General features: G+C 43.4%; 1 protein-coding gene and 1 long non-coding RNA gene across 2 annotated transcripts; one reads left to right on the top strand and one right to left on the bottom strand.

The window, feature by feature from the left end:
- The first annotated feature begins 247 nt into the window (after positions 1–247).
- On the top strand, positions 248–1,559 carry LOC143290475 (uncharacterized). The gene is made up of 2 exons (XR_013056394.1): positions 248–1,449; positions 1,500–1,559. It is a non-coding gene; the product is annotated as an uncharacterized LOC143290475 (long non-coding RNA).
- Positions 1,560–2,907: 1,348 nt separating this feature from the next.
- Positions 2,908–9,877, bottom strand: LOC143290474 (F-box/SPRY domain-containing protein 1-like). The gene is made up of 5 exons (XM_076599959.1): positions 9,668–9,877; positions 7,829–7,897; positions 6,704–6,883; positions 6,043–6,245; positions 2,908–4,306 (listed from the first exon to the last, which is right to left on the bottom strand). The coding sequence occupies exons 2-5, from the start codon at positions 7,857–7,859 to the stop codon at positions 3,731–3,733; spliced, it is 990 nt and encodes a 329-aa protein (XP_076456074.1). The 5' UTR covers positions 7,860–7,897; positions 9,668–9,877; the 3' UTR covers positions 2,908–3,730.
- Between the last annotated feature and the right edge of the window lie 1,223 nt (positions 9,878–11,100).

Raw genomic sequence — 11,100 nt, 5'->3', positions numbered from 1 at the left:
TATATATATATATATATATATATATATATATATATATATATATAGCGCGCGTACACACACACACACACACACACACACACACACACACACACACACACACATCTATCTATATATGTATACATATATATATATATATATATATATGTGTGTGTGTGTGTGTGTGTGTGTGTGTGTGTGTATGCACGTAGTCTCGCACGCACACATCAACTCATTCTAATAATATTGACGAATCACGCTGTCAGAAATGTGAAATAATGTTATTACAATCCATCATTTGAAAATGCCACAAATGTGACGTATAATGTCGCCACATATGAGATTCATAAATGAATACTGATGATTAAAATTATGTTGGAAAAAAAAAAGAGAAAAAATTAAAAAGACATGTAGCGTAGTCGCAAGCATGACAGATGGCACTATCGTAAAAAGAAACAAATGACACAATCACACTTTATGGAAGTCACAAAAGTGACATGTAACATTGTCATGTTCATTAGAGATGGCACTACAATAAAAGCAACAAATGGCAGTATCACATAAGTAACATATCGCATTGCCATGTTCCAGGCAAATGGCACAATGATAAAACACATAATGACAGCATCACAAAACTGACTTCATCATCATTGCTTCATTAAAAAAACAGACAAAAGGTAGGTATCACAAATGTAGAGAGAAAAAACCCTGTCACAAATGTCACAAGACATTAATTTTTGCTCACAAAGAAACAGGGTCAGGTTGCAAAAGTGATCTTAGCAGTGCAAAGTTTGCTTTGTGATAAGATTTTTTTCCCAAGTCTTGGTAACAATTTTCAAAAGTCTTACCTCAATGCAAACCTAAACGCTGCTAAGATGGCCTAGAGGTAACGCGTCCGCCTTGGAAGCTTGAGAATCTCAGCGCGCTGGTTCGAATCACGGCTCAGCCGCCGATATTTCTCCCCCTCCACTAGACCTTGAGTGGTGGTCTGGATGCTAGTCATTCGGATGAGACAATAAACCGAGGTCCCGTGTGCAGCACGCACTTAGCGCACATGAAAGAACCCATGGCAAGAAAAGGGTTGTTCCTGGCAACATTCTGTAGAAAAATCCACTTCGATAGGAAAAACAAATAAAACTGCATGCAGGAAAAAAAAAAATAAATAAATAAAATAAAAAAGGGTGGCACTTTTGTGTAGCGACGCGCTCTCTCAGGGGAGAGCAGCTCGAATTTCATACAGAGAAATCTGTTGTGATAAAAAGAAATACAAAATACAAATACAAGATCACTTGACTGAAAATTCTTCCGGCTAAGCAAACCTAACGCTGCTAATGTCACTTATACTGTTGTGGAAAAACGTGTTAGCGCTGCTAAGGTTGACTGTATGAAAATTCTCACGGCTATTTAAACTTTAAAATACTAAGATCGGTTATAGGAATTTTCTTATCGCTATTCAAACTAAGCACTGCCAAGGTCGGCAATAGGAAATTTTCTTATCGCTATGTAAACTAAGCACTGCTAAGGTCGGTAATAGGGAATTTTCTTATCGCTATGTAAACTAAGCACTGCCAATGTGAGTAATAGGGAATTTCTTATCGCTATGTAAACTAAGCACTGCCAAGGTCGGTAATAGGGAATTTCTTATCACTATGTAAACTTAGCACAGCTAAGATCGCTTGTTGCAAAATTCTGACTGCTATGAAAACTAAGATCGCTTGTTGTAAAATTCTGACCGCTATGCAAACTTAGCACAGCTAAGATCGCTTGTTGCAAAATTCTGACCGTTATGCAAACTTTGCAAGCTAAGATCGCTTGTTGCAAAAATTCTTACCACTATACAAACTTAGCTAAGATCGCTTGTTGCAAAATTCTGACCGCTATGCCAACTCAGCACAGCTAAGCTCGCTTAGAATAATTTATGACGTTGCAGAGGTTAAACCATTCGGCTTTGGCGAGATTAGAGCCTCAGCAGCCATCCATGCTACACTGATGCCGAACTAACGCAGAAAATACACCGTTTTTCCTCCAGATTACGTGTAGACACATCCGGAAGTACTGTAGTAGTTAGTTCCCTTTTCCGAGGCTGGGATCAAGCTGGAGGGATGCAGAAAGGACAGCCCTGAGTCTAGTACGGTGGAGAAACATCGTTGATGGCCTGTACTTCACAGGGAGTGAAGGGCTTAAGGAAGTAAGCAAGTAAATAGTTCCTTTTCCTTTTTGGTTTGGTTTCTGCATATGCAGGAACGTGAAAACTGTTTTAATGAGACAAATTAAGATATCAGAACAAAGCTCGGGCTTATGGATGAAGGAGTTAAATATCCAATCAGATAACAACGAGGTAAGGCAAGACAAATCAAAGGCAAGGTAAAGGCAAAGGCAAAGGCAACAACGACCAACGGTCACTCTGTGCACAGTCAAGAAAGGGACAAACTAAACGGAGGACAATGTCCAAGGGGTGATAAACAGTGAAGCAAACTCACCCAGGAAAAAAAAAGAATAAGCAGGGGAGAGAAGTCAAAGCTAAATGAAAGCAACACAAATGAAACCGGTCAACAATTATACACACGTAATTTCTTTTCTTTTTCTTCTTCTTCTTTTTTTTCTTTAAGAAAAAAAGAAAGAAAATAATTATGTAAAACACAGTGGAGGAAAAACAAGTGCAAGTAAAGAGCCTTAAAATAGTACAATAAAACCTGAAAATAAGATGCATTATTTACACACACACACACACACACACACACACACACATATATATATATATATATATATATATATATATATATATATATATATATAAGTCACTCAATGTACACAACAGTTTAGTGTCTGCGACGGATACTGCTGCACACACACACACACACACACACACACAATGCACGTTGAATAACCAGTGGAAACAAAAAATTTATCCCTTGCAAAGTTCTGAAGAATAAGATCCACTCTAACATGCATGGGCTGTCAGTCGGCTCTAACCAGGTAGGCAGCCTGTTGTGCAAATTACTCCGTCTTCGTAAAGCGCTTATAGAGTTTCGGTCCCTGCTCGAAAGATAGGCGCTTCCTTGGCATCAATGATAATAGGAAGACTAACATGCAGGGGAAGCTAAAGGAAAAGAAATATCTGACATGCTATCCATGATGACTTTACATGTCATGATAAACAGCGTTTCTTTAGGCAGCAAGTTTCTCAACAACAGAAATATATTAAATATAAGTGTGGTATCTGCTTGACCTACACGTGTGTGTGTGTGTGTGTGTGTGTGTGTGTGACAGCAGAAACAAATTCCTCCACTTGGTTTCCTATGCAGTGCCTTTCATCAAATTACCTCCCTCTACAAAGACAATGACACAGACATGGGAATCAAACCACACAAAACAAAACAAACCGACAACCAAAATGAAAATAGATGGCATCGGTTTTGTGCTCTGGTCTTGTGCAGATCGTATCGTCCTATGCTGCTATACCCGTCCGTGGTTTGGTTTGGCTGGTCAATTTCTTTCATTCAAGGCCTGTTTACACGAGTTGTTTATTTTTACTACAGACCCGACATACAAAAACAAAACAAAAACAAAAAGAAAAAAAAGCGTTTGTCATGGCAATTGTAACAGATAAACAAAATCTCAGTTGGAAAAGGGGGGAAAAAAGAAAAGAAGAAAGTGTTGTGCTCACACGTAGCCTATCATCTTTTTTCCTTCTTCGTCTACTTCCCTTTTTTTCTTTTTTTTTCTTTTTCTTTTTTTTTCCATCTCAAACATATTACTGTTTTTCAGCCTGCGGCTCCCCACTGGTTTCACCGCCACTGGGCTCGCCGCTGGGCTCCCCACCACTGGGTTCCCCACCACTGGGCTCCCCACCACTGGGTTCCCCACCGCTGGGCTCCCCACCACTGGGTTCCCCACCACTGGGCTTCTCCCCTTTGGGTTCCCAGCCGGCCTTACTACCACTCCCGGGCTCCACGCTGGGGTCCTGGGGGCTGTAGGCCGGGGGAGGTGGGGGGACAGCTGGATAGAGGGCGACAGGCTGTGGCGTCGGGGGCAGAGCGGTGGCCGTGGAGACGACAGTAGTACCGCCAGGGGGAGCCACGATGACCACGTGCTGATTGTGTCCAAGGGGCCCCGTCACCATCCCCGCCTGTTGGGCGATGTCGCAGGCCGTGCCGCGGTACACGATGCTGATGGTGGCCTTGTGGGCGGTGGAGGACACCATGGGGTGGAGGGGCTGGTTTCTAGGGATGTGGTTGAGGGCCGTGCCGTAGAAGCCCACGTCCGAGCCGAACTGCAGCAGGCCTGCGTCCACGTCCAGGTACATGTAGAACTTGTCCGGCAGCTCTCTCTGCACGTGGAGCGGGGTGGAGAACTCAGAACTCAAAACTCAGAACTCAGGAAAGTTTAATGTACACATCGGCTTTGGGCCACAATACAATGGGGGAAAAAAGGGGGTGAGTGGATGAAGGTGACATTTGATAACATTGTGTTATCTCTAGCAAATGACAATAAATGCACGATCATAATGAATACACACTTTCACATTGTGCCCATAGTATAGTATAAAAGGAGCGGGGTGGAGAAAGAACATATATACCACACACAGGTTCTTTGGTGTGTTTAGAGATGGCCAGGGGGTGGTGGGGGTGGGGGTGGGAGTGAGAACACATACACAACACGGTCGTTTGGTATGTTGGGGACGGGATGGGGTGCGGAGGAGATCGCATGCAATCCGTGCAAAGGTAACCAAAAACCATGGCGGTTTGGGGAAAAGGGGGCGGGGGGTAAGGGGGAGAGAGAGAGAAAGATAGAACACATATACCACATGGTCGTTTGGTGTGTTTGGAAAAGGAGGCAGGGGGGGAGGGGGGGGGGGGGAGAGATTACACATACACCACACGGTCGTTTCGTGTGTTAGGGAACGGAGGTGGGGAGGGAAAGAACACATATCACACACACATATGTAAAGAATGCATGCACAGGCAACCAGATAACATGGCGGTTTTAAGACGACGAGTGTTGTGTTCATGTTATGGATCATTTCGCGTCGTATTATGCCTAATTCTTGATTAAAAGTGTCGATTACACGCAACATATCATTCCCACATGCCGACATTAAAACAACAACAACAACAAAATGCACGAAAATTTTCGTTTAAATAGCATACGAATTTAGGATACTAAAATAAGACATCACCGAATCTAGACGGTTTTACCTTTTTCAGTGTAAGCTTACCAATAACAAAAGTAAAGAGAGCAAGAACTCAAGAAGTGCATGGAAGTGGATTAGCGACTGCCGGAAAGACGAATGGCTGTCACTGGAACCAGCACAAAGATGGTGGAGCAGCAGGATAAAAAGAAAGCATTTTATAGATCTGCATTCCATCGCCATGCTATTGCTCAATAATAAAATATTTTAATACGTAGGTGATATAAGAAAAATGATAGCTCCAATTCTCATATTTGAGTGAAGTCTTTGAACATGCTAGTCTTACCATCCTTTAACTGGCTAGCCAACTTAGGTTTTGTCGGTGACATTTTCTCGGTCACGTATGTTTTTTGACGCCAAACTGTATGACAATAATATTCCGGGGAACAAAAAGTCCAACACAGCCTCACTGCTCAAAACTTCAACCACACAACAGTACGTGTTTCAGTTAGCCTTAAACCCCCCCCCAAAAAAAACAACCAAAAAACAAATAAACAAACAAACAAAAAAAAAACCTTTTGCTTTTTTCTAATCGATAATACACAAATGTATGCATTAATACTCTAACAAAATGTTTTCAGTCACCGATATGTGTGACGGGACAATAAACAAAATTCCTCCTCCTTTTGCTCTCGTTGTGAACCCTGTTCACCTAAAGGTACATGGACAGGTCCCAGTATTAAAGCCCATACTCATCACACTCCTTGAAAACCCACAGCCAGAGGCCTGCCTCCTCTCAGTGGCTTTTCAGACCGATCCCAAGGAGTCTTAAATCAGCGTGGATGATGTCGGCGGTCATCGACACTTGAGCTACGCCGCGAGTTAATCTTAGATGAACAGACTATAAATAAATAAACGAAACTCTAACCACTGACCTGGGTGATGGGGTACTTCTTGACCATGGCGTTCCGGTGGAATGATCGCTTGGTCCTGAGCGAGATGCCCCACGAGTCTTTGGTAGAGCCCACCAAGGCCACCTTCCCCTTGGCGTACAAGGGAGCTGACTCGGTGCCCACGCCCACCGTGGCCTCAGCTCCTCTAAGCGCCACAGGGTAGAAGACCTCGAAGGCGTGTTTCCCTGTACAGACATAATGGAGCAGCACCCGTTAGGTTCTGAACCACATAAGTTTTGTTTCTCTGAAGGAAGGTGTGTGTTTTTCGAAGAACTGCAAATTTCGAACATTCCATAAGTTTTCGTCTGCAAGTGCGCACTTCGCAGCTACATACGTAATTCCTAGGGACTATAATGACATCAATTTTGACTGCCAAGCGAACAAAGGATAAGATCAAACTATCAGGGGCCGTATCCAATTTACCCTTTCGATAAAAATGCCAAGAGTGACTGCCCATGAAGCAGAGAAAGCAATGGTGAATCCTGTTGTTGCGTTGGTTTTGTTAAGGGAAAAGAGGCGTTTTGCGGAGAAACCGTGTCTTGAATACGGCCCTTGATAGTTTGATCTTATCCTGTATCATATCATATCAAATCATATCATAATTATATCATATAATTTCGATGGCAGTTACCGCCGGGCTTACCTGAAGTGAAGCCGCGGCCCCATTTGGCACCGTCGGAGTCAAAGTGGCCCAGACGGTGTCTGTAGATGGAGTTGGGGTTCGTGATGGAGAAGCCCTCAGACACAGATCCCATCTTGTCGTTGGCGAACTCAGGGAGCACCTGCACTGTCTTCACCCAGCCCGGCTCCATCTCTGTCATACCTGTAGAAGATCACGCACGCACGCACGCACGCACACACACACACGCTTGCACGTACACACACACACACACACACACACACACACACGCATGCATCTCACACACACACACACACACACACACACACACACACACACACACACACACACACACACACATGTCCTTGAAAAGCAATGTGTGTAGTGCTGTGACAGTCACGCGCTCGTGCGCACGCGGAACACACACTCAAACACGCAAGCACACACGCACGCGCGCGCGCACAAACGCACACACACACACACACACACACACACACACACACACACACGTTATGTGTCTCAACTTTTCCGTAAAATTCGTGTTCAGACAGGCGCACGTGTGTGTGTGTGTGTGTGTGTCCATCTTGGGGGCAATATCCAGCATTAAAATTCGCAGTTGTCAGTTGAATGCATGTGTCGGGTGGATCTGTCTCATTAGTACTCAAAGCCATTACAATATATTAACATCTGTGCCGTCACCCCATTTCCCATTCTCCCGATTCATTCATTCATCTTTGAAGTCTATTCTTGCAGAGTCATTTTCAAAATATGGAAGTTGTTTACATGTACCTGTATTCTTCGAATACTTTAGATGTTCACTTGGATACCTGGGCCAGCAGTGAGGGCAGAGAGGTTAGAGAGAAGGAGGGGGTTTAGGGGGGGGGGGGTGTTTATTTGTATGAAGTGCTGAAAATTTGTCTGAGCGATAAATGGAGATTCATTCACTTATCGATCCATCCATCCGTCCACCCACACATTCCATCCATCCATAGATACATTACATCTATTCATCCATCCATCCATCCATCCATCCATCCACAAATACATTTCCACCCATCCATACATTTCCATCCATCCATCCATCCATTTCCATCTGTCCATCCATCTATCCATCAATCCATTTCCATCCATTGCCATCCATAACCCCACCTGTTTGGCTGGTAGAAGTGGTGACTCCCATGGCGACAGATGTTCTTGATCTTCAGGTGAACGTTCTTCCTGGAAAAAAAAAAAAAAGCACTGATGATAACTGGAGTTTGACAACTACACACAACATTCATTCAGTCTGGCTTCAGTTCACAAGGTAATGCACCACCACCACCAACAGCAACAATGAAATAAATAGAAATATATTTTATATTAAATATATATTTCTATAGATATTTTGTTAAATACACACACACTACACACATATACATATATATATATATATATATATATATATATATATATATATATATATATATATATATATATATATATATATAATTGTGTGTGTGTGTGTAAAGAAATGATGATGAACGGGGTGTTGGGCGCCGTTTCCTTCTGTACGGAAGCGTGCTGAGGAGTTTTACACCTCCATGAAATAACTCCTGATGAACTGAAGGCGGCGTGTGAAGTATTCAAAGAACAACAGCAAACAACAGTTGCTCCATGCACTACTTGCACCCCAAAACATCTCATCAACGAAGTTAGAACTGACGAAGCCATTCATTAAAAGATAGGGAAAAAGAAAAGGAAAAAAAAAAAAGAGGAGAGTCAGTAGTAGACCCAACCATCCCGCTGACACGATGATCAATATCGATCAATTGATCGATTTGTTGGATGCAACGCTCGTAGTGTGGTAGCGCAGGGGGAGGGAGTGAGGGGCAAAGAGTAGGGGTGGTGGGAAGGGTGGGCAGTGGCATGGAGTTGATGTCGTGTAGCGTATATGGATTTGTCCAATTGCAGTGAAGCCTCCTTGAGAAAACTGGAACCGTCCGATAAGAACGACCTGTCTGGAACCCAGAGAGGACGGTGTCCCTTTTCCTGTTTCCAGGAACGAAAGGAAGGAAGTAGGTATATTTGAGGTCAAAACAAGACAAGACGTGTTTACTTCAGAAATGCCCGTGGAGGGCACAGGAAAAAAAAGGCCTGTTTGTTTTCACTGTAGGAGTTCCATTCTTGCCAGATATGTTTCACATTGCGATTGAATCTTGGGTTTTTAGGTCTGTATAAGGTATTGTGGCAAGAGAAAATTCCTGTGGTGTGTGGTGGGCTTGGCAAATCGATCTGTGCAATTTCGTTGCGACCTCGAAAGCCCACGTGACCCGGAGTCAAAGGCAGAACAGCAGATCTACGTGTCATAACCTTTCCCTTTAAGAGTCACTTTCAGTTCGTGAAATAAAATCGGCATAGAATGGCTAAGGTACAAGATCAATGAGAGGGACAGACAGTGGGACAGACAGGTGGACAGACAGACGACAGACAGGTGACAGACAACCGACAAAAGGTACTTAAAGAAAGAAATGAAATGAAAACCATGTAGTCAAAGAGTACGAAATCAGTTCAACAAGTGTAAATACATACAGACATACAGAGATAGAGAGACAGTGAACGAATGTGTGTGTGTGTTTTGTTTTTTTGTTTTTTTTTGTGTGTCTTTTTTTTTAATGAGGAAAGTGGAATAAGCATGCCTTTTTTTATTATTACATCCAGCCCTCAGGTCAAATGAAAAATGAAAAAAAAAGTGTTGGAGAGAGAGAGAAAGACAGACAGACCGACAGACAGACTGAGACAGAGACAGACAGACACACACACACACACACAGAGAAGCAGACAGACAGATTGGAAGGTAGATATAGCAAAAAAAAGACCTTACTCAATATGACGACTGAAGCAGTTTATTGACATATGAAAAGAGAGACAGTTACATAAATATATCTACTCAGAAGTTATACCTGTTCAGTTCAGAGGTTTTAACGTTAAGAACAGTCCCAACTGACTCACCTTTGAAGGAACTGTGAACACAAACAACTGCTTGAATGTCGGTCGTTAACTAACACTGTGAACACCACTACAGTTCTGCGTGTCAGTGTCGGTGCAAGAGTTCTAAACCAGTCGGTGTCTGTTCCGGACTCGGGTCGATACAAGTCACGCTTGGCCAGTCAAATCACGATCGATTCAACGTTTGAGGAAAGAGAAGACGCCACTGCCTCGGTCTCGCCCGGTATCGGTTTCTGTTTTGTACCATTAAAAAAGAAAGAAAGAAAGAAAGAAAGAAGAAAAGAAAGGGTTGGAAAGAATCGTGGAGTTGGGGTACGGGTGGGTTGGTGTGCTGCAGGTTTCACAATAATCAATCGAACATGTCAAAAAGAGACATGAAAAAAAAAAAAAGGCAGCTCAGATCAGCCGCAAACGTAAGTGTTGTGAGAAATGGCGTGGGGTGGGAGGGAGGTTTGGGGGCGGGAGAGGTGGGGTGAGGGGTTGGGGGGGTTGGGGGGGGGGGGAGGGTATGAATGCATTGAGAGAAAATTCAATGGGGGAGCCCGTGGATAGAAGTTTTGCTCAAGTTAAATCAGAGCTTACACATTCCCGATCAACAATCAATGCCTTGTTTGGCGGTGTCGAAATGTGTCCTGGTTTGAATTACACACAGCGGGTATTTCGACATAGGCCTAGCTGTCATGGGACCTCAGAGCCATTCAGTCATGTCACAGGACGTGATCGATATTGGCGAGAAAGGGCTTACCTGTAAAAGGAGCGAAAGTTTGCTCAGTTTTCAATGCATGGTTTTGGGATTAAGGGCACGTTGTCCTTTTCCGTCTTGATCAGTATCTGTCTTTTGCGCGTGCGCGCGCGCGCGTAAGTGCTTCAGTTTGACGTCTAAGCGTTCTGTGTGTGTGTGTGTGTGTGTGTGTGTGTGTGTGTGTGTGTGTGTGTGTGTGTGTGTGAACTTCTTTTCATTTGTATTTGTCTGTTCATTGCACGCATTTATTAACTGCACACACATGCTCATCAGTACAATGGGTGTCGTAGAGAATGGGTGAGGACCATCAGGACGTTGAGAGCGGGGAGTTAGGAGGTGTACTGAGAAACACACACACACACACACACACACACACACACACACTGACACACACACAAATAAATCTACAGATAAATAAACAGGGGGATGAATAGATGAATATATACATATAAAATGAATACAGTATATAAATACATATAAATAAAGGTGGAGCGGTGGGGCATTGGGCAGAAGGATCACCAGTAATACTACCAGTAAAAGAACTGAAATTTCAATCAGTTGTGTGTGTGTGTGTGTGTGTGTGTGTGTGTGTGTGTGTGTGTGTGTGTGTGTGTGTGTGTGTGTGTGTGTGTGTGTGAACTGATGTGTCTCGGATCAGTGCTGTGTATTTTTTGTGTTCGTGCGTCCGAGAGTC

Source organism: Babylonia areolata, chromosome 15 (assembly GCF_041734735.1).
Source record: "Babylonia areolata isolate BAREFJ2019XMU chromosome 15, ASM4173473v1, whole genome shotgun sequence".
In the NCBI taxonomy this organism is placed as follows: Eukaryota; Metazoa; Mollusca; class Gastropoda; order Neogastropoda; family Buccinidae; genus Babylonia; species Babylonia areolata.
This window is presented reverse-complemented; position numbering and strand designations above follow the sequence as displayed.